The sequence below is a fragment of the Heterodontus francisci genome, chromosome 35 (genome assembly GCF_036365525.1).
Source record: "Heterodontus francisci isolate sHetFra1 chromosome 35, sHetFra1.hap1, whole genome shotgun sequence".
NCBI classification, from domain to species: domain Eukaryota; kingdom Metazoa; phylum Chordata; class Chondrichthyes; order Heterodontiformes; family Heterodontidae; genus Heterodontus; species Heterodontus francisci.
Window position 1 is genome coordinate 41,069,002 of NC_090405.1, and position 27,921 is coordinate 41,096,922.

General features: G+C 44.3%; 1 protein-coding gene across 3 annotated transcripts in view; it reads right to left on the minus strand.

Moving 5' to 3' along the window:
* Positions 1-15,733, minus strand: part of ppcdc (phosphopantothenoylcysteine decarboxylase) — a 96,671-nt gene extending 80,938 nt beyond the window's left edge. For all 3 annotated transcript variants that reach the window (XR_010969467.1, XM_068015422.1, XM_068015421.1), the window contains exon 1: positions 15,553-15,733. Coding sequence is in view for 2 of the 3 variants with exons in the window: in XM_068015422.1 (XP_067871523.1) it covers positions 15,553-15,639 (87 nt within the window). In the remaining variant the exon portion in view is untranslated. The remainder of the gene's footprint in view (positions 1-15,552) is intronic.
* Positions 15,734-27,921: the final 12,188 nt, after the last annotated feature.

The window sequence follows — 27,921 nt, forward strand, 5'->3', positions numbered from 1 at the left end:
GGGGTGGGGTAGTTGCTGGTTAGCCCTAGTATAACTGGCTAATCAGGAGAAAGAGTGGGATAAGATTCTAACATGTAATTGCTTCTAACCTGGTTTAGCACAATTGGGTAGTTCTCTCACCTCTGAGGCAAAAGGTTCAGTTTGGGGTTACCAACCCAGTGTCTCCACAATTGAACATTAAACCTCCAGGTCACTGTTGCAAGCAACAGATGGGAGAATAATCATAGGGACATTCATATGGCTTGTGCTTTTGTTTCATTTTCTTTGAAAACTTTTGTTCATTAGTTTAGTAATAAAAATATTCACAATGGGAAAGAAACTGTAAAACTGTTTATCTGACAGTCAATAATCATCCCATCAGTTAATAAAGAGTTTATTCATTTTCCAATTGGCACAGGAAGGCACAGTGACATGAGGATGGACGGGTCAGTCAACCAATGGCAAGAGTGTGGGTGTGGGGTGGTTGGCGGCAGGAGGTTACGTGATGAAACCTCCAGGAATGTGTGCAAGCCGAGTTGGCAATCCTAGCCCCATACCAGGAATATGAGCTCATAATGTACCCTGACTATTGCAGCACTGAGGAAATGCCACCTTATCAGAAGTAGGGTTCTTTGGACAAGATGTGAAAACAAGTTCCTATCTCCCTCATGCTGTCTCTGTGTACATGGAAGGCATTATTTTAATAGCAGGGGTGTCATTCCTCCCGAGGCAAAATCAGATCAACTGCTCATTCGCCTCATTGGTATAGGTAAAGGTTAGTGGTTATATTTACTTACTTTAAGTCACTGCACTTCTGAGGTGCCGGGAACTGTGAAAAAACTGCCAGATATACACAAGTGTTTCTAATCCAGTCACTCCTTCTGGAATTGTGCATGTTTGAAATCAAGAGATGAAAACAGTGCGATCATCTGTGAAACGTGGAGAAAGAAGCCTGACAGGAAAATGACTAGGGTATGATCTGCTTAAAAATACCGGTTTGATTTACCATTGCTTTTTAAAAAAAAATCAGACTGCCCTATTATTTTAAATTGCAGTGTTGAAAGGCTTATAAATAGAACACATTAAAGATGCTGAAAGTGCAAATAAACAGACTTTATGTGCATATATTGGTATACCGCAATTAGGAGTTTAATGGGTTCATCCTAATGTAATGATGTGAAAATAGTTTAATTTGGATACAAAACATACAGATGAGGGTGAAAGCCGTAAAATGAAAGACCTTTACCCTATTAAATCATACAACACATAGGAGCAGGAGGAGGCCATTCAGCCCTTCGAGCTTGCTCCGCCATTCTAGATAATAGCTGATCGTCTACCTCAACGCCACATTCCCACACTATCGCCATATCCCTTGATATCATTAGCAACTAGAAATCTATCGAACTCTGTCTCGAACTTACTCAGTGACTGAGCTTCCGCCACCCTTTGGGGCAGAGAATTCCAAAGATTCACCACCCTGAGTGAAGAAGATCCTCCTCATCTCAGTCCTAAATGGCTTGCCCTTTATTCTGAGATTGCGTCCCCTAGTTCTAGACCCCACAACCAGAGGAAATATCCATTCTGCACCTACCCTGTGTATCCCTTTAAGAACTTTGTATTTCTATGAGATCGCCTCTCATTCTTCTAAACTCCAGAGGCTACAGGCCCAGTCTCCTCAATCTCTCCTCATTGGACAAACCCACCATCCCAGGAATCGTCTGGTGAACCTCCGCTGCAGTCCCTCTATGGAAAGTACATCCTTCCTCAGGCAAGGGGACGAGAACTGCAGACAGTATTCCAGGTGTGGCCTCACCAATGCTCTATACAATTGAAGCAAGACTTCTTTGCTCCTGTACTCAAATCCTCTTGCGATAAAGGCTAACATACCGTTTGCCTTCCTAATTGCTTGCTGCACCTGCATGCTAGCTTTCAATGACTTATGAACAAGGACACCCAGGTCCCTTTGGACATCAACACTTTCCAATCTCTCACCATTTAAGAAATATTCTGCACCTTCACTTCTCCTACCAAGGTGGATAACTTCACATTTATCCACATTATATTACATCTGCCATGTTCTTGCCCACTCACTCAGCCTGTCCAAATCCCCTTGAGGCCTCTTTTCATCCTCCTTATAACTCACATTCCCTTCAAGTTTGTGTCATCCACAAATTTGGAAATATTACAATTGGCCCCCACATCCAAATCATTGATATAGATTATGAACAGCTGGGGCCCAAGCACTGATCCTTGTGGTACCCCACTGGTCACAGCTTGCCAACCTGAGAATGACCCATTAATTCCTACTCTCTATTTTCTGCCTGTTACCCAATCCTCAATCCATGCTAGTATATTACCCCCAATCCCTTGCACTTTAAGTTTGCTTAGAAACCTCCTATGTGGAACTTTATCAAAAGCCTTCTGCAAGTCCAAATACACATCCACTGGTTCCCACTTATCCATTCTGCTAGTAACATCCTCAAAAAACTCAAACAAGTTTGTCAAACATGATTTCCCCTTTTATAACTCCATGTTGACTCTGCCCAATCAGACCATTATTTTCTAAGTGTCCAGTAATCACATCCTTTACAATAGATTCTAGTATTTTCCCTATTACCGACATCAGGCTAACAGGTCTGTAGTTCCCCGTTTTCTCTCTCCCTCCTTTCTTAAACAGTGGGGTTATATTTGCAATCTTCCAATCTGCAGGCACCATTGCAGAATTTATAGCATTTTGAAAGATGATCACCAATGCATCCACTATCTCTGTAGCCATCTCTTTCAACACTCTAGGGTGAAGATCATCAGGTCCTGGGAATTTGTCAACTTTCAGTCCCATTAATTTCTCCAATACTACCTTTTTACTAATCCTGATTTCTTTCAGTTCCTCATTCTCACCAGACCCTCGGATCTCAAGTATTTCATGGAGACTTTTTGTATCTTCCTCCGTGAAGACAGACACAAAGTAATTATTTAACTTCTCTGCCATTTCTCAATTTTTCATTATAAATTCTCCTCTGTCTGTCTGTAATGGACCCATATTTGTCTTTGCTAATTTTTTCCTTTTTACATACCTATAGAAGCTTTTACAATCCGTATTTATATTTCCTGCCAGTTTACATTCATATTCTATTCTCTCTTTATCAATTTCTTGGTCCTCCTTTGCTAGATTCTAAAATTCTCCCAATCCTCCAGCTTACGGCTTTTCTGGCAACTTTATAAGCCTCCCCCTTTGATCTAATACTATCTTTAACTTCCTTTGTTAGCTACGGCTGACTCACTTTCCCTATTGGGTTCTTTTGCCTTAAAGGAATGTATGTTTTATAAAAACCATGCATTAATTCTTTAAATACCAGCCATTGCCTATCTACCGTCAAACCTTTTAATGTATTTTTCCAAGCCACCATGCTCCTCATACCTTCACGGTTGCCCTTGTTTAGATTTAAGACACTAGTTTCAGATTGAACTACATCATTTTCAAACTTAATGGAAAATTCTATCATAATATAGTCACTTTTCCCTAAAGGTTCTTTTACCACCAAATTATTAATTAGCCCTTTTTAATTGCATAATACTAGATCCAAAATAGCCTGTTCCCTTTTTGGTTCCTCAACATATTGCTCCAGAAAACCGGACACATTCCAGGAATTCTTCTTCCACGGCAATGGTGCTCATTAGATTTATCCAGTCTATATGTAGAAGCCACCCATGCATTGCCCTTGCTACATGTACTTCTAATTTCCCGATTTATACCATGCCCTACATAACCACTATTGTTTGGCCTGTAAACTACTCCTACCAATAATTGTTGCCCCTTGCTGTTTCTTAGCTCTAACCAAACAGATTCTACATTCTGTTCTTCCAATCGAAGATCCTCTGTCACTTATGCACTAATCCCATCCCTTATCAGCACTACCGCACTTCCTTTTCCTTTTTGCCTGTCCTTCCTAAATGTCAAAAATCCTTTAATATTCAGTGCCCCAGTCTTGGTCACCCTACTACGTCTCCGTAATGGCAATTAAATCATACCCATTTACTTCTACTTGCGCCATCGACTCACCTACTTTGTTGCGAATGCTGCGTGCATTCAGAGAGTGCCTTTAATTCTGCCTTTTAAACACAATTCTGTATTTTGACCCTGGTTGGTTCTAGAATTTGTTTCTGCTGCTTTCCACTTTCATTCACAGCTTTTCTACTTCCCATAACCAGTTTTGTTTTTCTCCTGTCTGAATTCCCTCGCAAGTTCCCAACCCCCGACAAGCTAATTTAAAACCTCCCCAACAGCACTAGCAAATCTTCCCGCAAGGATATTAGATACTAGCAACGGTGGCCATTTGGCCCATTGTCCCTATGACAGCTCTTTGAAAGAGCTATCCAATTAGTTTCAATTCCCTGTCCTTTCCCCATAGCCCTACAAAATTTTTCTTTTCAAGTATTCATTCATTCCTTTTTGAAGGTGATTACTAAATCAGCTTCTAGAGCACTTTCAACAATGCATTCCAGATCACAAGTCGCTGTGCAAAAAAATTCTCATCTCCCCCCTGGTTCTTTTGCCAATCGTCTTAAATTTGTGTCCTCTGGTTATTGATCCTTCTACCATTGGTAACAGTTTCTCCTCATTTCCTCTATCAAAATATTTCATGATTTTGAACACCTCTATCAAATCTCTCCTTAACCTTCTCTGCTCGAAGGAGAATAACTTCTCCATTCTCCACATAACTGAAGTCCCTCATCCCTGAAATCATTCTAGTAAAATGTCTGCACTCTCTTTAAGGCCTTGACATCCATCCTAAAGTGTGGAACCCAGGATTAAAGACAATACTCCAGCTGAGACATAATCAGTGATTTATAAAGGTCTGGCATAACTACCCTATGTCTCTGTTTATAGAGCCAAGAATCCCATATGCTTTTTTAACAGCCTGATTAACTTGTCCTGCCACTGTCAAAAATATGTCTGATTTGGTTAATTGTAGAATTTTCCACTTTGCTGACAACTGGTGCAGAGCTGATTAAAGGAATCTGAATGTTAAAGATATGTTTTTCTTCAATTCACACATGTTTCAACATTTTTCCTGGGACAATAACTGTTTTGAGAAGAGTTGATGGAAGGCATTAGGGACACAGTGTGGGCCTGGGACACAAGAGAGGGAAGAGAAAGGCGAGTTAATTCTGGTCATTGTCACACTGTTCCGTGTGGGAGCTTGCTGTGTGCAAATTGACTGCCGTGTTTCCTACATTACCACAGTGTCAGCACTTCAAAAGTACCTCACTGTCTGTAAAGCATTTTGGGATGTCCTGAGGTTGTGAAAGCTACTACATAAATGCAAGTCTTTTTTCCTTTCTTAGAGATGCTAATGAAGTGGAAATATAAATCCAACTGTAATGAAATCAAAATAGGAAATAGGACCGATGTGCAATAGATCATAGAACAGTACAGCACAGTACAGGCCCTTCAGCCCACGATGTTGTGCCGAACCTTTAACCTACTCGAAGATCAAACTAACTACCTATCCTTCATTCTACTATCCTCCATGTACCTATCCAAGAGACGCTTAAATGCCCCTAATGTATCTGCTTCTACTACCACCGCTGGCAGCGCATTCCACACACCCACCACTCTGTGTAAAGAACCTACTTCTGACATCTCCCTGAAATCTTCCTCCAATCACCTTAAAATTATGCCCCCTGGTGATAGCCCTTTCCACCCTGGGAAAAAGTCTCTGACTATCCACTCTATCTTTGCCTCTCATCATCTTGTACCCCTCTATCAAGTCACCTCTCATCCTTCTTCGCTCCAATGAGAAAAGCCCTAGCTCCCTCAATCTTTCTTCGTAGGACATGCCCTCCAGTCCAGGCAGCATCCTGGTAAATCTCCTCTGCACCCTCTCTAAAGCTTCCACATCCTTCCTATAATGAGGCGACCAGAACTGAACACAATATTCCAAGTGTGGTCGAACCAGGGCCTTATAGAGCTGCAGCATAACCTCACGGCTCTTAAACTCAATCCCCTTGTTAATGAAAGCCAACACATCATACGCCTTCTTAACAACCCTATCAACCTGGGTGGCAACTTTGAGCGATCTATGGACATGGACCCCAAGGTCCCTCTGTTCCTCCACACTACCAAGAATCCTGTCTTTAAGCCTGTATTCCGCATTCAAATTCGACCTTCCAAAATGAATCACTTCACACTTTTCCAGGTTGAACTCCATCTGCCACTTCTCAGCCCAGCTCTGCATCCTGTCAATGTCTCGTTGCAACCTACAACAGCCTTCCACACTATCCACAACTCCAGCAACCTTCGTGTCATCGGCAAACTTGCTAACCCAGCCTTCCACTTCCTCATCCAAGTCATTTATAAAAATCACAAAGAGCAGAGGTCCCAGAACAGATCCTTGTGGAACACCACTGGTCACCGAGCTCCATGCTGAATACTTTCCATCTACTACCACCCTCTGACTTCTATGGGCCAGCCAATTTTGTATCCAGACAGCCAACTTTCCCTGAATCCCATGCCTCCTTACTTTCAGAATGAGCCTACCATGGGGAACCTTATCAAATGCCTTGCTGAAATCCATATGCACCACATCCACGGCTCTTCCTTCATCAATGTGTATTGTCACATCTTCAAAGAATTCAATAAGGCTTGTGAGGCATGACCTGCCCCTCACAAAGCCATGCTGACTGTCTCTAATCAAACCATGCTTTTCCAAATAATCATAAATCCTCTCTCAGAATCCTCTCCAATAATTTGCCCACTACCGACGTAAGACTGACTGGTCTATAATTCCCAGGGTTATCCCTATTCCCTTTCTTGAACAAGGTAACAACATTTGCCACCCTCCAATCATCCGGTACTACTCCAGTGGACAGTGAAGACGTAAAGATCATCGCCAAAGGCGCAGCAATCTCTTCCCTCGCTTCCCGTAATATCCTTGGGTATATCCCGTCTGGCCCCGGGGACTTATCTGTCCTCATATCATTCAAAATTTCCAGCACATCCTCCCTCTTAACCTCAACCTGTTCGAGCATATCAGCCTGTTCCACGCTGTCCTCACAAACAACCAGGTCCCTCTCACTAGTGAACAGTGAAGCAAAGTATTCATTTAGGACCTCCCCTACCTCCTCCGACTCCAGGCACAAGTTCCCTCCACTATCCCTGATCAGCCCTACCCTCACTCTGGCCATCCTCTTGTCCCTCACATAAGTGTAGAAGGCCTTGGGATTTTCCTTAATCCTACCCGCCAAGACTTTTTCATGTCCCCTTCTAGCTCTCCTAAGTCCATTCTTCAGTTCCTTCTTGGCTACCTTGTAACCCTCTAGAGCCCTGTCTGATCCTTGCTTCCTCAACCTTAAGTAAGCTTCCTTCTTCCTCTTGACTAGCTGTTCCACATCTCTTGTCATCCAAGGTTCCTTCACCCTACCATCCCTTCCTTGCCTCATCGGGACAAACCTATCCAGCAGTCGCAGCAAGTGCTCCCTAAACAACCTCCACATTTCTGTCGTGCATTTTCCTGAAAACATCTGTTCCCAATTTATGCTCCCCAGTTCCTGCCTAATAGCATTGTAATTCCCCCTCCCCCAATTAAATATTTTCCCATCCCGTCTGCTCCTGTCCCTCTCCATGACTATAGTAAAGGTCAGGGAGTTGTGATCACTATCACCGAAATGCTCTCCCACCGAGAGATCTGCCACCTGGCCTGGTTCGTTGCCAAGCACCAAGTCCAACATAGTCTCCCCTCTAGTCGGCCTATCTACATATTGAGTAAGGAAACCTTCCTGGACACACCTGACAAAAATTGCTCCATCCAAACTATTTGCACTAAGGAGGTTCCAATCAATATTAGGGAAGTTGAAGTCACCCATGACAACAACCCTGTTACTTCTGCACCTTTCCAAAATCTGCCTCCCAATTTGTTCCTCCATGTCTCTGTTGCTATTGGGGGGTCTATAGAAAACTCCCAAAGTGACTGCTCCTTTCCTGTTTCTGACTTCCACCCATAATGACTCAGTAGACAAACCCTCCTCGACGACATCCCTTTCTGCAGCTGTGATACTATCCCTGATTAACAATGCCACTCCCCCACCTCTTTTACCTCCCTCCCTATTCCTTTTGAAACATCTAAACCCCGGAACATCCAACATCCATTCCTGCCCCTGTGATATCCAAGTCTTCGTAATGGCCACAACATCGTAGCTCCAAGTACTGATCCATGCTCTAAGTTCATCACCCTTATTCCTGAAATAAAAGCAAAATACTGCGGATGCTGGAAATCTGAAACAAAAACAAGAAATGCTGGAATCACTCAGCAGGTCTGGCAGCATCTGTGGAAAGAGAAGCAGAGTTACCGTTTCGGGTCAGTGACCCTTCTTCGGACCCTAGCGAAGAAGGGTCACTGACCCGAAACGTTAACTCTGCTTCTCTTTCCACAGATGCTGCCAGACCTACTGAGTGATTCCAGCATTTCTTGTTTTTGTGACCCTTATTCCTGACACTTCTTGCGTTAAAATAGACACACTTCAACCCATCAATATTAACCTTAGTACAGGGCTATATCCGGCCAGTGAAATCTATCGCTAGGAGTTGAGCCTTGTGAACTGCATTCCTGATCACATAGGTGAAGTTGGAACCAATGAGTTACTTGCCAAGTGTGGGGACGTTGCATCAAAAAATAAGATTTTAAAATTCTTGGCGTAATACATCTCAAGGTGTGGAAATACAGATGTTCGGCTGGTTAGGTTTTCCAATGAGGGAAAGTACACGTGGGGTTAACTGAAAATGGGGCAGAGCCTACGAAGAAGGGTCACTGACCCGAAACGTTAACTCTGCTTCTCTTTCCACAGATGCTGCCAGACCTGCTGAGCGAATCCAGCATTTCTTGTTTTTGTTTCAGATTTCCAGCATCCGCAGTATTTTGCTTTTATGCTATTTGACAAAATGGCCACAGTTGGGAATATCTCAAAGGAAATGCCATGAGGTTAAAAATACAGGGAGAATTGGATGGCAACTAGCAGCGAGGAACAGATCGGATTGGCAGAGGCTAGAAAATTGCTCATCAGCCTTCCTCTTGAGTTAGAATCACCCAAGAGGGGATGGACAGGAGAACCATAATCTTAAGCAGATGTCTTCCACCATGCACACATCTGGTTTTCATTTTATCCTTTGGAAAAGTAATTGTTTTGAGAGAGAAATGCCAACGGAGGGCACTTAAGGACACAAAGCAACAGTCAGCACGTGAAGGCATTGCAGAGCGTACAGAAAAGATGCACGAGAATGGTTCCAGGGATGAGGAACTTCAATTATGAAGATAGATTGGAGAAGTTAGGACTGTTTTCCTTGGAGAAGAGAAGGCTGAGAGGTGATTTGATATGATTTTGAAAAATCATGAGGAGTCCAGACAGAGTAGATAGATAGAAACTGTTCCCACTCGTGAAAGGATCGACAACGAGAAGGCACAGATTTAAAGTATTTGGTAAGAGAAGCAAAAGTGACATGAGGAAAAACTTTTTCACGCAGCGAGTGGTTAAGGTCTGGAATGTGCTGCCTGAGAACGTGGTGGAGGCAGGTTCAATTGAAGCATTCAAAAGGGAACTAAAGAGTTATATGAAAAGGAAGAATGTGCAGGGTTATGGGGAGAAGGTAGGGAATGGAGCTGAGGGATTTGCTCTTTCAGAGAGCTGGTGTGGAGACAATGGGCCGAATGGCCTCCTTCTGCACTGTAACAATTCTGTGATTGCATTGAGGAGAATGAACTGGAACTTTCTTTCAAAGTGCTGAAGTTATGAAGCTAGATGAGTTTGATATTATATATGGTCAACAAATGTTGTTTATTCCAAATGTGTTTGTACAATAAACACCAACTTGCATTTATATAGCACCTTTAATGTAATAAAATGTCCCAAGGTGCTTCCCAGGAGCGTTATCAAACAAGATCTGACAATGAGCTATATAAAGGAGATATTGGGACAGGTGGCCAAACAGGTAGGTTCTCAGGAGCATCTTAAAGCAGGAAACAGAGGTACTGAGGTTTAGGGAGGGAATTCCAAAGCTGATGGCCTAGACATTTGAAGGCATGGCCATCAATTGTGGAGTGATGAAAACCTGGGATACTCAAGAGGATAGAATTGGAACCAATGTTGAGGAAGAAAATTAGCCACGATTCATGTTTTTTCTTTTCCATTACAGTGAAGAGGTTAAAAAATAAGCAAGTGTTATGAATGCTGGACTTTGTAGTATGGTTATCTTTTAAAAACTGCGATATTTAATGCAGTGTAAAATGGTCCTGCAATGAATTTGGCCGAACCATCAGCCTCAAGAAAACGAACATCATGGGGCAGGACGTCAGAAATGCTCCATCCATCAATACTGGCGACCACGCTCTGGAAGTGGTTCAAGAGTTCACCTACCTAGGCTCAACTATCACCAATAACCTATCTCTAGATGTAGAAATCAACAAGCGCATGGGAAAGGCTTCCACTGCTATGTCCAGACTGGCCAAGAGAGTGTGGGAAAATGGCGCACTGACACGGAACACAAAAGTCCGAGTGTATCAAGCCTGTGTCCTCAGTACCTTGCTCTATGGCAGCGAGGCCTGGACAACGTATGTCAGCCAAGAGCGACGTCTCAATTCATTCCATCTTCGCTGCCTCCGGAGAATACTTGGCATCAGGTGGCAGGACCGTATCTCCAACACAGAAGTCCTCGAGGCGGCCAACATCCCCAGCTTATACACACTACTGAGTCAGCGGCGCTTGAGATGGCTTGGCCATGTGAGCCGCATGAAAGATGGCAGGATCCCCAAAGACACACTGTCCAGCGAGCTCGCCACTGGTATCAGACCCACCGGCCGTCCATGTCTCCGCTTTAAAGACGTCTGCAAACGCGACATGAAGTCCTGTGACATTGATCACAAGTCGTGGGAGTCAGTTGCCAGCGTTCGCCAGAGCTGGCGGGCAGCCATAAAGGCGGGGCTAAAGTGTGGCGAGTCGAAGAGACTTAGCAGTTGGCAGGAAAAAAGACAGAGGCGCAAGGGGAGAGCCAACTGTGTAACAGCCCCGACAAACAAATTTTTCTGCAGCACCTGTGGAAGAGCCTATCACTCTAGAATTAGCCTTTATAGCCACTCCAGGCTCTGCTCCACACACCACTGACCACCTCCAGGCGCTTACCCATTGTCTCTCGAGATAAGGAGGCCAAAGAAGAAGAGTCTTATGAGCTCTGAGAATTATCAAAGGCAAAAAGGAGAGAGAGAAAAAAACAGCTGCTCTCAGATCACCAATACAGCAAAAGGCTGCTAAGATTTGAACTCAATTCAAAGACTCGAAGTTTGTGGAGGAGAAAAGACCAATGGGGTCACTAGAGATTGCTTTATTAATGCAAGTCCAGTCGAATGTGCTCAGAAAAGCGGACGTTGACTTTGAGAAAGTCATTTTGCCAATCCAACCCATTGCAGCTGGGAGGAGTTTGGAACTCTTAACTGCAAGGAGACCTTTTCGATGAGAACACTGTCTAACATTTAAATGTGGTGTGGGGTTTTCGAGTGTGTTAATAAATTAATGGAAAATATGTTTTTCTGTAATTTAGTGTATTAGCTACCTACTAAGTACTGTTCAGTTAATGTCGATTTTTAGTTTAGTTAAAGTAAAAGTTTTAAAACGTTAAAGTTTTTCATGCAATTCTTTAATCAGTGTGGGGAATTCATATCTCGTTTTAAAGTTAACGGTCTCTACTGATGTCATAACACATTTAAACTAAACATAGTTAATTATATAGAGCTATGACTTTTTGGTGAAATGTATTATTTGTTTGTACATTGCACCCTCTAGTGATCGATCTGTTCATTTCCCCACCAACAGTTCAACAAAGCAGATACAACCACACAGCCAACCTAGCCCTGGAACTATCAGCTGAGGAGACAAAACACAATGCCATGGAGCTGTCAGTGCTATCTGCTCTTACAGAAGCTCATCCCTCTCCCCACAAATCCCAGGTTGACACAAGCCCCATTGAGCACTCCTCATTGCAACATCTAGAAGTGCGTAGCTTTCGATGATGCTTACTACATTTACCTGCAAGTAAAGAAACAAAAGACATGCATTTATATAGCACCCCTCAGGACGTCTCAAAGCGCTTTATAATCAACTAAGTACTTTTGAAATGTAGTCACTGTTGTAATGTAGGAAACGCAGCAAGCTCCCATAAATTGCAATCCGATAATGACCAAATCATCTGCTTTAGTGCTGTTAGTTGAGGCATAAATACTGGCCAGGACACCAGGGAGAAATAGTGGCTGTAGGATCTTTTACATCCACCCGAGAGGGCAGATTGGGCCTCAGTTTAATGTCTCATCCAAAACACAGCACCTCTGACAGTGCAGTACTCTGTCAGCAATGAAATGTCAGCCTGAATTTTGTTCTCAACTCTCTGCAGTGGAACTTGAACCCACAACCTTCTGATTCAGAGGCGAGAGTGCTATCAACTGAGCCGCAGCTGACATCATAATTGCACGCATTCTGTATGGAATTACATCCTGAGAGTGTGTGAAACTCCTTGCAAACCATAAAGTCATAATGAAAAACAGCAGATAGAAGCAGAAATCACACACATCTCCCAAGATACACAGCCGCATCTTTTCTTTGCTACTATCTATTTTGAAAAGATGAGTTGTGCCAAAGGATTGAAAGGTGGCAAATCCTACTCCCCTAACAAAGAAAATGGAATAAGCCAGAAAATGATGGGTCCATTCGTCTTAAAACTCCCATCGAAAAGCATTAGACACAGTCAGCATGGAATTGTAAAGTGATTAACAAACTTAATTAAATTATTTGAGCAAATCACAGAATCTTAGGAGGCTATCTGGCTCTTTGAAAGACCTATCCAATTAGTCCCACTCCCCTGCTCTTTTCCCACAGCTCTGCAAGTATTTATCCAATTTCCTTTTGAAAGTTGCCATGGAATCTGCTTCCATCATCTTTTCAGGCAGTGCATAAGAATTTAGATCATGGGATATATATGTTATATGTTTTATAAATATTATATGTACATATATATAAAATATATATATATTATATAGTTCCAAAAGGCATCTGATAAGGTGCAAGATATTTGTTGCAAAATTTGACAAAAGAAAAAGAAAGAATTGCATTTATATAAAGCCTTTCATGATCTCAGGACGTCCCAAAATGCTTTACAGCTAATGAAGTACTTTTTGAACCGGAGGGAGACATTCCCTTCCTACATTACAATAGTGATGTGTCCACAGCAATATGTGCTGGGACCTTGCTTTTCGATTTATATAGAACCGATCTGAACACAGGCACACGGGACATGATATCGGAATTTGCTGACTATATCAGATTTGGAGCATGGCAAACTGAGAAAGAATGCACAAGACTGCAGGGCGATACAAGTGAAGGAAGTGGGCAGATAGGTGGCAAACACAGTTGAATGCCAAGAAATGGGAATCAGTGCACATTAGGGAAAAATAGCAAATACACTCCCAAACAGATTAATTGTGGGTAGAAAATTATCTAACTGAATTGGTAAGTATTCACTTTACATTCATGGCAAGACTCTTGCCTCTCAGTCAGAAACCTAGGGGTTCAAGTATCATTCCAGAGACTTATGAACAGCTGGGCTACACTTCAAGGCAGTACTGAAAGGAGTGCTGAATTGTCGGAAGTGCCGTCTTTCAGGTAATATATAACCAAGGCCCCATTTGCTCACTCAGGTGGATGTAAACAATCCCGAGTGCTAGACAAAGAGCCAGGGAGTTTTCCTGGTATCCTGGCCAGCATTTATCTCTCAAACAATGCAATTAAAACAGGTAATTATGTCACTCATCTCAGTGCCGTGTGCAAATTGCCTGCCATATTTCCCCACATTGATCCATTTAAGAGGAAGCTAGGGAGAAAGGAATAGAAGGATATACTGATAGGGTTAGATGAAGAGGGAAGGGAGGATGCTCGTGTGAAGCATAAACACTGGGTCAGTGGTCATGTAATTGGCTTCAATGGTTCTGAACCAATTGGATCAAACAGCCTGTTTCTGTATTGTGGACTAAGTAACTTCCTGATGACACTAAGGCAAGGTAGTGGGAAGGGGAAAGGGAAAAATGAATCTGTTTTCAGGCTGCCTGAGAATAAGTAACCATTTGGTGAGGAACGGCCCCGATGTATGGTAGGTCACTTCAAGGCATCTCAGTTGGTCAATGCATTTTCAAGAAAGATAGGGGGTAAACTCTCTGTTGATTGGAGTCATACCTAGCACAAAGGAAGATGGTTGTGTTTGTTGGAGGTCAATCATCTCAGCTCCAGGACATCACTGCAGGAGTTCCTCAGAGTAGTGTCCTATTTATTTATTTTATTTATTTAGAGATACAGTACTGAAACAGGCCCTTCGGCCCATCAAGTCTGTGCTGACCATCAACCACTCATTTATACTAATCCTACACTAAAGCCATAAAGACGGGGTTAAAGTGTGGCGAGTCGAAGAGACTTAGTAGTTGGCAGGAAAAAAGACAGAGGCGCAAGGGGAGAGCCAACTGTGTAACAGCCCCGACAAACAAATTTCTCTGCAGCACCTGTGGAAGAGCCTGTCACTCTAGAATTGGCCTTTATAGCCACTCCAGGCGCTGCTTCACAAACCACTGACCATCTCCAGGCGCTTATCCATTGTCTCTCAAGATAAGGAGGCCAAAGAATACACTAATCCCATATTCCTACCATATCCCCACCTTCCCTATATTCCCCTACCACCCACCTATACTAGGGCCAATTTATAATGGCCAATTTACCTATCAACCTGCAAGTCTTTGGCTGTGGGAGGAAACTGGAGCACCCGGCGAAAACCCACGCGGTCACAGGGAGAACTGCAAACTCCTCACAGGCAGTACCCAGAATTGAACCCGGGTCACTGGAGCTGTGAGGCTGCGGTGCCGTCCTAGGTCCAACTATCTTCAGCTGCTTCATCAATGACCTCCTCTCCATCGTAAGGTCAGAAGTGGGGATGTTCGCTGATGATTGCACAATGTTCAGCACCATTCGCGACTCCTCAGATACTGAAGCAGTCCGTGTAGAAACGCAGCAAGACCTGGACAATATCCAGGCTTGGGCTGATCAGTGGCAAATAACATTCGCGGCACACAAGTGCCAGGCAATGACCATCTCCAACAAGAGAGAATCTAACCATCTCCCCTTGACATTCAACGGCATTACCATCGCTGAATCCCACACCATCAACATCCTAGGGGCTACCATTGACCAGAAACTGAACTGGAGTAGCCATATAAATACCGTGGCTACAAGAGCAGGTCAGAGGCTAGGAATCCTGAGGCAAGTAACTCACCTCCTGACTAGCCAAAGCCTGTCCACCATCTACAAGGCACAAGTCAGGAGTGTAATGGAATACTCTCCACTTGCCTGGATGGGTGCAGCTCCAACAACACTCAAGAAACTTGACACCATCCTGGACAAAGCTTGACTGGCACCCCGTGCACATTCACTCCCTCCCCCCCCACCGACACACAATGACGACAGTGTGTACCGTGTACAGGAGGCTCCTCCGTCCCTCACCTGTCCCAGGCCGATGATCGCCGCCACCAGCTCGGGCAGCTTCAGCGCCGCTACGCTCCCGCTAACCGCCACTAGCACGCGCCGCATGGCCGCCCGGCTCCATCCACCAGCACTTTGCAGATGAGGTGAACGGGGGGTGGGGGGGGGGTGGTAGAGTGGTACCCAGCCACCAGCACAAGCACCCCAGCTCTCACCGGCCGCCAAACAAGCCCACAACACCCCTCCCCGGCTTTGGTCCCGGCCGGCCCCGCGGCCTGCTGGGAAATGGAGTCCCTCCCTCCGCCGCGCGGCGGCCTACACTGCCCAGAATGCCCCGCGAGCGCAGACGCGCAGGGGAGGGCTCTAGTCACGTGGTGTGGTGGCCGGCTCTCCGCTTCCTTCCTCCCTCTCCAAAACACCCTGAAAACCAACAATACAACAACAAGAACAAGCCAGTGGGGTAGGGGACGATGTGGGGAAAGTCGCTAACCTGTCCGCTGTTGTTGAGGTGCCGGGAAATTACAGCCACCGCTTCTTATGGTTCAATTCGAGAAAGCAAATGCTGACAATGGCGCTCGGATGATCCCAAAGTGCTTTGCATTTGTGAATATCCCCTATTAAAATAAATGGGCTACAATCTTAATCGAGGGGCTTCATTGGCGCAGTGAATGCTGGGATACCACTGTCTGCCTAGCCCAAGAAACTATTCAAGTTTATACTGGTCGCTATAGAGACAGAGAGCAAAAGTAAAAGAAACTGAACATAAAGAGTGATTGAATGGATTATTGCATTTGGTTATCTCCTAACTGCTTTCCATTTTGTGCATTTTTGGTGTGACGGGGAGCCACAAGTACCATAGCTCACAAACAACAACTTGCATTTATAAAGCACCTTGTGTATTAAATACCTCCCATGCTGTTTCACAGAGGTGCAATCAGACAACATTGGGCACTGTGCCAAAGAGGGCAACCAAGGTTGAGGGAATGAATTCCAGAGGGTAGGGCCGAGACAGCTGAAAGCATGGAGTTCCAAAGCGTTAGAAATCAGGAACATACGTAGATGATCTTTAGCTTGGAATAAGGTAGAGGATTAAACTGTAGCTGTTAGGTTTTGTTTTACGAGAAACAAATGGAATGGATATATGACAGTTGCTCCAGGTACGGGGGAACCCAGGAGACAGGGCATGGACAAATAATGCCTCTGCAAAAGGTGAAAAATAACTGGTTGGATGTCTAAATAAACAGCTATATTATAGAGTTGTGTTAGATTGTCTTTTAACCTTGTTTAACAAAGCTGTTGGCTAAAATGTGTAAGTTAACCAGTATGTGAAAGTACATAGGGGACGTTTTTGTACGCATAGTGAATCATTCTATGGTAAAATAGATAAGTAATAGTTATGGTCAGACTGGCTGGCTGGCCTATGAGCACCTCTAAGCTTAAACAACTGATAAAAGACAGAAACGAACAATGGGGATGTTGACTGAGTATGTTTGAAGGCTGATGTGTCCCCAGAGAAACCGAAACCAATGAGAGAAACAACATAGAATTGCTCATGGGGGAAAAAGTCCTTAGCATACTCAAAGGGCATGATAAGGGTGTGCTTCACTCCATGGTTTGAACAAAGAACTCAATATACCATTGGGCACCTTGTATTGAAGGAGAACCTCTATAGGACGATGAGGCCTTGTCAATAATGAACCCCAGATCCACCCCTGGAAAAGGGTATAAAGGATCAGATCTGGAGGGACTCCAGTGCAGTTGGTGTTGAAGAAGAGGGCTCTCAAGAGTTGATCAATGCTAAATTTGGTCAAACATACTTGGGTAATTTGGAAGACTTTGAGAGGAAGCAAGGCAGAGAAGAAAAGAGAAAGAAGAGGAAGAGAAGAGCTGTTTGCCATTCTGCCCCATCTGGACTGGTACTTGCTACTTGTCATAGTCATGTTTTTGCTGCATAAGTAGTGTGTTATATCCCGTTTTATACTCTGATTAAACCCAACTTACCCACTATATTGGTTGTAGTCAATCCTGCATTTCAAAGAGTTAAAAAATATAACAAAATGGTGGTGCAAAGGAAGGGTGGCAGTGAGGTTAACTGCTCCTATCCCAGCGTTAATTGGGAAGCAAACTTGAGACTATACTTATCTCCAGTTCCAGACTGGGCTCTACTTTTCCCCACAGATACAGCACATATCCTAAGCTGGGAGAATTTCCTCATGTACCCTTGATTTTTTTTTTGCTAAGCCTCGGAAAAGATGGAGAAGGTCACTGAGAATGAAAAGAGTAGCAAAAAGAAATAAATTAAATTTATATAGTACCTTTCACAATCTCAGGATGCTCTAAATTGCTTTACAGCCAAAGAGATGTAGTCCTTGTTGTAATATAAGAAACACAGCAGCTAATTTGCACACAGCAAGATCCCACAAACAGCAATATGATAATGACCAGCTAATCTGTTTAATTGATGTTGACTGGGAGATATATATTGGCCAGGACACCAAGCAGAACTCCCCTGTTCTTCTTCAAGTAGCTCCATGCGATCTTTCAAATCCACCTGAGGGCAGTTCAATGTCCCATCCAAAAGACAGTAGCTCTGACAGTGCAGCGCTCTCTCGTACTATTCTGGAGTGCTATCACTGAGCCATATTTAGAATGAAGTAAATTAAGTAGTAGCCAGGCTTAGGTACAAACAGCCTACAGGTTGTCGAGGGAATGGAAGACTGAGCAATGTAAGGAGCCCCATAGATTCAAGGTACTGGCGACGAATGTATTAGACTAGGAGACAGTGCAAGCAATTATGATTTCAGTCCAGTGAACATAGAGTAGGAATCACATGAAGGATGGCATATTTGCAAACTGGAAGTGAAAAGAGAGAAACACACAGATGACAGGAGTTTAGACTTAACGGGTTGAATTTTATTATTGTGACAGGAGTCTCGGCGGCATGCCGGAAGGTGGGGGGGAAACCCTGCCTCAGCACCTGCAGCACTGAAGAACAAGGACACCCTGGGACAGGTGAGTGGGGTTGGGGTCAACAGAGTCATCCTCCAGCAAAAGGTTGGGTGGGGTTTTGGTGAGGGTGAGGGGATGTCTTCCTGGGTGGGGCAGCATTCACTGCTGGGGAGCCCTCTGGGGACCCAGGATTGTCTCCAAAGGAGGGAGCCCCTGACCCCCTAGGAGGCCATCAAGACTTTACCTGGCAGCTTCTCCCAAAAGTGGCGGGCACCCACGCCACCCCCCCCCCCCCCCACTCCCACCCCACAACCCCGCACCACCCCCGTCTTGCTCAAAATTAAGGTGGAGGCGAGAAGAGGCCCTTAAGTAACCATTAATTGGCCGTTTAAGGGCCTCAATTGGCCTGGGGTGGGAAGGCCGTTCTTGGCCTTTCCCGTCCCAGACAACATGACAGGGGGCCTGGGCAACATCAGGAATGGTGCCCCGTGTCATTTTGCTTGCAACCCTGCATCCGTGCCCGCCTCCAAGGGGAGAATAAGATTCTGCCCAACATTTCCAAACCTGCAATGAAATGCCCACAGATAAATCATCCCCAAATCAACTGCTCAAAAGGCAAGCATAAATGATGAGCTTTGTATTTTATTTGCTCGTTTACTTTCCCCTCTCAACATTCACAGGAACATTTCCAGGCAGTCCCTGAATTCAGTCTGTGAGAGCAATCGGTAACGTTCCCAAATGCTGCCTCCCACCAAATCTTCAAGAAATAATGTTATTTATGCTCAATTTCGCCCAAATGTTTTGTATGCTCCTTCTTCATCCTCCTCTCCTGAAGGCACCTAGGCTGCAGTACATACGAGCCCTCGTGCCTGACCCATCATTAGGAACATTAGGGTAAGGAGCAGGCCATTCAGCCCCTCAGGCTGATCTACAGTGCGACTTCATTTGCTCCGTTTCCCTTAAAACTATTTCCCAACAAAAAAATCTATCGATCACAGTCTTGAAAGCTTCAATCGTCCCAGTTTTCACAGTCTTTTGGGAGGAGGGGGAGAGCATGCCTGATTCCTCCTACTGTCTTATGCAGTGACTGTTAGCAAGGTATCAGCTGTGGCTCAGTGGGTAGCACTCTTACCTTAGTGAGTTAGAAAAGTTGTGGATTTAAGTCCCACTGCAGAACCTGAGTAGAAAAATCAAGTAGATGCACCAATGCAGTACTGAAGGAGTTCTACACTGTCAGAGGTGCCATCCTCTCTTCCAGATGAGATGTTTAAATTAAGGCCCTGCCTGCTTTCTCAGGATGTAAAAGAGCCCATGACATGATCTCAAAGAAAAGCATGCAGGGGAGTTATCCCTTGTGTCTGGGACAATATTTATCCCTCAATCAACATCACAAAAACAGATTATCTGGTTGTTAACACTTTGTTATTTGTGGGACCTTACTGTGTGCAAATTGGCTGCTGTGTTTCCTACATTACAACAGTGACTACACTTCAAAAATACTTCGTTGGTGGTGCAGTGCTTTGGGATGTCCTGAGGTTGTGAAAGGCACTATATAAATGCAAGTCTCTTTTTCTTTCTATTTGAGTATGGGTGGCTTCACAGCCAAGTCCACTCCTGACCTCACCTGACAGCAGGGGTTACTGGATAACTGTCAGGAGTGGGAGCCATGGCTGATTTTCCTTCCCTAGCTGAAGGCACCAATGCTGACTAGTAGCACATAAATTCTGCTCTGATAGAGATTAATTAAATTGGGATAGACCGAGCTGGGACCGAGGACCTTCCCTGGATGTGTTTGGCTCAGTAGAATCAAGGTCTGGCGCAAGTTAATCAGTCACTTAGTAAGTATATTAAACTTGGCATCAACAGCTCTATGCTGGGAGTGGTGGTGTAGTGGTAATGTCACTTAACTAATAATCCAGAGACATAGGCTAATGCTCTGGGGGAATGGGTTTAAATCCCACCATAGCAGATGGTGAAATTTGAATTCAATGAATAAAAATCTGGAATTAAAAAATAAGCTGGTCTAATGGTGACCATGAAACCATTGTTGATTATTAACCCATCTGGTTCACTAATGCCATTTAGGGAAAGAAATCTGCTGTTCTTAACGAGTCTGGCCTACATGTGACTCCAGACCCACAGCAATGTGGTTGACTCTTAAATGCCCTCTGAAATGGCCTAGCAAGTCGCTCAGTTCAAGGGTAATTAGGGATGGGCAATAAATGCTGACCGAGCCAACAGCACTCACATCCCTTGAACAAATCTTTTAAAAATGCTAATGAGGAGGATGAGAGTGGAAGCACCTAACAACAACTTGCAATTATATAACACCTTTAACATAATAAAACATCCTGAGGTGCTTCATCTTATCATTATATGTGGCTTGATATTAAATTTAGTTTGATAACGCTCTGTGAAGTGCATTGGAATGTTTTCTTGCATTTAGTTATGGGTGGCACAGTGGTTAGCACCACAGCCTCACAGCTCCAGCAACCTGGGTTCGATTCTGGGTACTGCCTGTGTGGAGTTTGCAAGTTCTCCCTGCGACCATGTGGGTTTTTGCTGGGTGCTCTGGTTTCCTCCCACAGCCAAAGACTTGCAGGTTGATAGGTAAATTGGCCATTATAATGGAGGGAAGGTGGGGATGTGGTGGGATTACTGTAGGATTAGTATAAGTGGGTGGTTGATGGTTGGCACAGACTTGGTGGGCCAAAGGGCCTGTTTCAGTACTGTATCTCTAAATAAATAAATTAATGTGTGATATGAATGTAGGTTGTCATTTGCAAGAGCACTATCTAACAAAACTTCACATCCAGCCACATAAGAGATGACCAAAAGCTTGACCAAACAGGTAGGTTTTATGGAGCATCTTAAAGGAGGTGAAAGATGTAGAGAAGGAATTCCAAATCTTATGCCCGAAGCAGCTGAAGGCATAACCAGCAATGATGGAGAGATTTAAGTTGGAGATGCTCAAGAGACCAGAACTGGAGGGGTGCAGATATGTTGGAGGGCTGGAGGAGGTTACAGAGTTAGGGAGGAGGTGAAGCCCTGGAGGGATTGGAAAACATGACTGATCGGGAGCCAATGTAGATCAGTGAGCACAGGCATGATAGGTGAGCGGGACTTGGTGCAGGTTAGGGTGCAGGCAGCAGAGATTTGGAAGAGCACAAGTTTATAGTCCAGGACCAGGGGTCACAGTCTAAGGATAAGTGAGGGGTAAGCCATTTAGGACTGAGATGAGGAGAGATTTCTTCACCCAGAGAGTGGAATTCTCTACCACGGAGAGCAGTTGAGGCCAAATCATTAAATATATTCAAGAGTTAGATATAGTTCTTAGGGCTAATGCGATCAAGGGATACGGGGAGAAAGCGGGAACAGGTTACTGAGTTTGGATGGTCTGCCATGATCGTATTGAATTGCGGAGCAGGCTCGAAGGGCCAAAAGGCCTACTCCTGCTCCTATTTTTCTATGTTTCTATAGACAGTGGAACATGGGAGGACAACATTGTAATAGTCACATCTAGAACTTCTGATCACAATCAAGTGACCATCCTGGAAACTGTATGTCCAAACTCATCAGGCAAGGATAGGAACAGTTCAACTATGATAACCTCCATAGTCAAACTATGACGTGGACACTCAAGGGCCAATCTCCAGAGCTTGCACTAACTTTAAGGGCCAGATTGTGATATCCCGATACATGTGGCCCTCAGCTGGGGGCAACATGTCTGGAAAATGACCTTATCACTGACAACACTAACAGAATTAGAGCAGCCTCATGGGTGAGGTACAGGAGAGTACCTATGGAACCCACCCCCACCCCCACCCCCACCCCCTCCCCAGCACACACACTCTCCTCCAGTAAGAGTTGGTATCAGGAGAGAAGGGAAGAAATTTGGGAGTTTAAATTGGGAAAAAGAAAATCAGGCGGTTAATAAACAGAAGATTAAAAGTGCTTTCCAGTGTTGTCAGGTTTATTTAATCCACCACAGGAAATAGACCCAACAGTGGAGACCAAGATTTCCTCATCATTGTGACGTCTGCTATGCACCATGTTCTCCTGTTGCAGATTCGTGATGCCTTCTTGGTTGTCTCTGGTGTTGAGATTCACATTGTCAACTCTGGTTGACCATTTTTTTAATCCTTCATAAGATGTGGGCATCAGTGGCAAGGCCAGCATTTGTTGCCCATCCCTAATTTCCCTTGACAACTAAGTGTCTTGCCATTTCAAAGAGCAGTTAAGAGGCAACCACATTACTATGGGTTTGGAGTCACATGTAAAGCCAGACCAGGTAAGGATGGCAGATTTCCTTCCCTAAAGGACATTAGTGAACCAGATGGGTTTTTACAACCATCGATGATAGTTTCATGGCACCATTACTGAGACTAGTTTTCATTTCCATATTTTTAATTAATTAATTGAAATTATTAATTAATCAGCTGCTGCAGTGGGATTACAACCTGTGTCCCCAGGGCATTATCTTGTGCCTCTGGATTACTAGTCCAGTGACATCGCCACTACGCCACTGTCTCCCCTATATTCCTGGAGGGGTCATCACATGACCTCCTTTCAACCGGCCTGCCCTTGCTCTCCTGCCATTGGTCGCCTGACATCTCCATACTCACGGCCTTCCCACAGCCAATTGGAAAGTGCATAGAGTCTCTCCATTACCCGATTGAATAAGAACATAAGAACTAGGAGCAGGAGTAGGCAATTCAGCCCCTCGAGCCTGCTCCGCCATTCAATAGGATCATGGCTGATCTCATCTCGGCCTCAACTCCACTTTTCTGCCCATTCTCCATAACCTTTCAACCCATTACTAATTAAAAATCTGTCTATCTCCTCCTTAAATTTACTCAATATCCCGGCATCCACCGGGACTGATTATGGACTGGCAATCAAACAGCCTTTTTTCCCATCTACAATATATTTATGATTAATAACCGGCCGTCCATGTCTCCGCTTTAAAGACGTCTGCAAATGCGACATGAAGTCCTGCGACATTGATCACAAGTCGTGGGAGTCAGTTGCCAGCGTTCGCCAGAGCTGTGGGCAGCCATAAAGGCGGGGCTAAAGTGTGGCGAGTCGAAGAGACTTAGCAGTTGGCAGGAAAAAAGACAGAGGCGCAAGGGGAGAACCAAATGTGTAACAGCCCCGACAAACACATTTTTCTGCAGCACCTGTGGAAGAGCCTGTCACTCTAGAATTGGCCTTTATAGCCACTCCAGGCGCTGCTCCACACACCACTGACCACCTCCAGGCGCTTACCCATTGTCTCTCGAGATAAGGAGGCCAAAGAAGAATAACCAAGCATTCAAAGATTTTGTTCAAGAAAACACAATTCTTTTAATGCCTCCATGATTTTTCTCCTGGCTTGTTTGCAGCAGTGTCCTGGAGACTAGTCTTTGATTCCTGGAATACTCCAGGGCAATTCTGGAGCGTTGACAATTCGAGACCGGCCTCTTCCTCACTAGTGCCTCGAAACAGGTACATTCCATGTGGATCAGAGGTCTCGCCCTTTCCCTGATCCATGCCTCTTTATTCTTACCACCTGTAGTCCCACTAATCTCCCAGTCCTTGGGGTCATTTCTCAAGCTTCCTATAACAGGACTTATAACACAGAACCCTTTCTTGGTGTCTCAAATCACCTCCTCTCACTCAAGGGCCTTGCTTTGTTCTGTCTGCTAGATCTTTGATGTCAAACCTGTATCATACCTGTGACCGCAGCCCTTGTGATGTTTGCTGCTCTGTGATATCAACCATTGTTGCTCAGGCAAATAATAGCAGTACTGATGAATGAAATGCTTCTCTGTGACAATAACAACTTGCACTTATGCAGTGAGATGTCCCATGTTGCATCTCAGGAGCATAATCAGACAAAGGTTGACACCCCGTGATCTGATGTGATATTAGGACTGGTGGCCAAAAGCTTGATTGAAGAGCATCTTTAAAGAGCGTCTTAAAGGAGAGAGAGAGGTAGCGAGGCAAGAATCTCGGAGGGAATTTCAGAGCTTAAGGCCTAGATGGCTGAAGGCACAGCTGCCAAAGGAAGCCAGGGAAACGCACGAGGCCAGAATTGGAGGAGTGCTGAGATCTCGAAGGGTTGTAGGGCTAGAGGAGGTTACAGAAATAGGGAGGTTTGAGACCATGGTGGGATTTGAAAACAAGGATGGAAAGATTAAATTCGAGGCATTGCTGGACCGGGAGACTCTGTACATCAACCAGCAAAGGAAGGTGATGAGTGGAATGGGACTTGGCGCGAGTTAGCATACGGACAGCAATATTTTGGATGCACTGAAGTCTACGGAGGGTGCAAGGTCAAGTCCAGGAGAACATTAGAGTAATTGAGTCTAAAAATAAGGTCTTCGAGTCTGCAGTCCTCAGTGAATCCAAAGGCTGTTTTAGTGTTTGCCACTGGTTGTGCTTGACATGCTCATCAAAAGCCAGAGGCACTAGCACACACTCAATGAAGACAACACTATACAGCTCGAGATCCTCCCTCTAGATGCAAGCCAAGTTTGGAAGGATTGTATTTATAATTATACAGCAGGGTGTCTTCCCAAGTTCAATGGAAGTTCACACACCCACTATTGCATTCGGTGCCACGATCCTAGAGACAGCACCAAGTGCTGAGTGTACAGCACAGAAACAGACCATTCAGTCCAACTGCTCCATGCCGGTGTTTATGTCCCTCCAACCCCCCTCTTCATCTCAGCATATTCCTTTCTCCCTCATGTACCTATCCTGCTTCCCCTTAAATGCATCTATGCTATTCACCTCAAATACTCCTTGTGGTAGTGAGCTCCACATTCTACCCCCATCAAACCCTTTCAAAATCTTGAAGACCTCTATTAGGTCACGCCCTCAGCCTTCTTTTTTCTAGAGAAATGAGCCTCAGACTGTTCAATCTTTCCTGATAGAGGCAAGCTCTCAGATCTGGTATCATTCTTGTGTTATCATATTTGCACCTTCATCAGTGCCTCCAGATTCTTTTTGTAATATGGAGACTAGAACAGTGCACTGTACTCCAAGTGTGGTCTAACCAAGATTCGATACAAGTTTACAAAACAACTTGTATTTGTATAGCACCTTTAATCTAATAAAATATTTCAAGGCGCTTCACAGGGACGTTATAAAATAAAACTTTTCACTGAATCACATTAGGAGATATTAGGCCAGATGACCAAAAGCTTGGTCAAGGAGATAGGTTTCAAGGATTGTCTTCAAGGAGAAAAGCAAGGCAAAAAGGCGGAAAGATTTAGGGAAGAAACTCCAGAGCTTAGGGTCGAGGCAGCTGAAGGCATGGCCACCAATGATGGAACGATTAAAATCGGGGATGCTCAAGAGGCCAGAACACAGATATCTCGGAGGGTTGTGGGGCTGGAGGAGATTACAGGTATAGGGAAGGGAGAGGCCCTGGAGGGATTTTAAAACAAGGATGAGAATTTTAAAATCAAGATGCTACTTAACTGGGAGCCAATGTAGGTCAGGGAGCACAAGGGGATAGGTGAGCAGGACTTGGTACGAGTTAGGATATGGGCAACAGAATTTTAAATCAAGCTTATGGAAGGTAGAACATGGGAGGCTGGCCAAGAGAATAGTCAAGACCAGAGGTAGCAAAGGCATGAGTTAGTGTTTCGGTCGCGAATAAGCTGAAGCAGGGAAGGAATTGGGTGATATTGCGGAGATAGAAATTGGCAGTCTTAGTGATGGTGCAGATATGTGGTCGGAGGCTCATCTCGTGTTCAAATAAGACACCAAGATCGCGAACAGTCTAGTTTAGCCTCAGTTGCCAGGCAGAGGGATGGAGTCAGTGGCTGAGGAACAGAGTTTGTAACTGGGACCGCAGACAATGGCTTCGGTCTTCCCAATAGTTAATTGGAGAGAATTTCTGCTCATCCAGGACTGTTTAATGTAACATAACATCTCCACTTTTCAATTCCATCCCTCTGGAAATGAACCCCAGTGGTTGCAGTTATAAACCTTGCTGTTGCCATGACAGGGGTCAGCACATTCAGCACCAGACCTAGAGAATTGAGGCTATCGTATTCCAGTGACACTTGGTGAGATACCAGATGGATGCATTTATCCATTGAGCCATGAGGGGCAGCTGATGGTTCTTTAAGTGGAACATTGCCTCTTTCTGTATCAGATATAAACAAAAAGTGCTGGAAATACTCAGCAGGTCTGGCAGCATCTGCGGAGAGAGAAACAGAGTTGACATTCCGAGTTGGATACGACTCTTCTTCAGAACCAGTGATTTATTTAAGATTTCCAGCATCTGCAGCACTTTGCTTTTATTTTACTGTTTAATTCACCACCACTTCTCTTCCAGGAACACCCCACCTTGAAGAATTTCTGCTCTTCTCTCCGGCTAGATTTTCATTTGTCTCTTTTACTCTGTATCAGATATCTTGTCTCGTCACCTTAAACTCTTAAAATATCTGAAATCGTTGCCTTCTGAACTACCCTTCATCGTGTTGCAGAAATACTGTAAACATTTAACCGTGAAATGAGTTTAGGTTAACCTATCCCTTGCATTTGCTGTGAGCTGATTTCCCTGATTCTGGAGCAAATGCATCCCTGCTATGGATATCTCAAGGACTTTGGAGCAGGAGGAGGGAGTCAGTTGCTCCACTGACATATTAATTCACCTGAGCCGTGACAGTGGCAGGGGGAAATCAACTAAGGTTCCTGATCACTAGCTGATAATGCACATGAAGACAGGCTTAACAGCTCTCATTGCCTTTCACAACGTCAGAATGTCTCAAAGTGCTTTACAACCAATGAAGCACTTTTGAAGTGCAATCACTGTTGTAATGTAGGAAATGCAGCAGCTGAAGGAATTCAGCAAAACAGCGTTCACCACATGAGCCAGAAGTCTACTGACTGGGACAAGAAAGGAACCAACCATCATTCAGTAGAACACCAAAATAATATGGATGCTGCAAATCTGAAAATATAGCAGAAAAAGCTGGAAATATTCAGCATCTGTGGAGAGAGACAGAGTTAATGCTTTGTCAGACCTGAAATGTTAATTGTTTGGCTCGCCACAAATGCTGCCTGACCAGACAGTGTTCCCAGTATTTCTCTCTTTATTTCATCCAAAATCTAACCATATTCTACCCTTACTTGTAACATGTAAGCATGGCCTCTGACCATCCCTGCCCTATCCATTCCAGTTTGTTCACATTAATATGTTAGTCTCATTGTAATTTAATTAACCTCCACTAAATTGCTTGGGTATACACTTAAGTATACAGACCCAGCTTGTTGAGCCTATCTGGGTAACTATTTTAAACTCAAATCAATATTGTGGCTTCTGCATCTTTTCCAAAGCTTCAATATTCCCCATGTGAGGGAACCAAAACTGGACACAGAATTCTAAAGGAGGCCTTGCCAAGATCTTGTACAAGGACAAAATGGTGTGGTTTGTTTTGT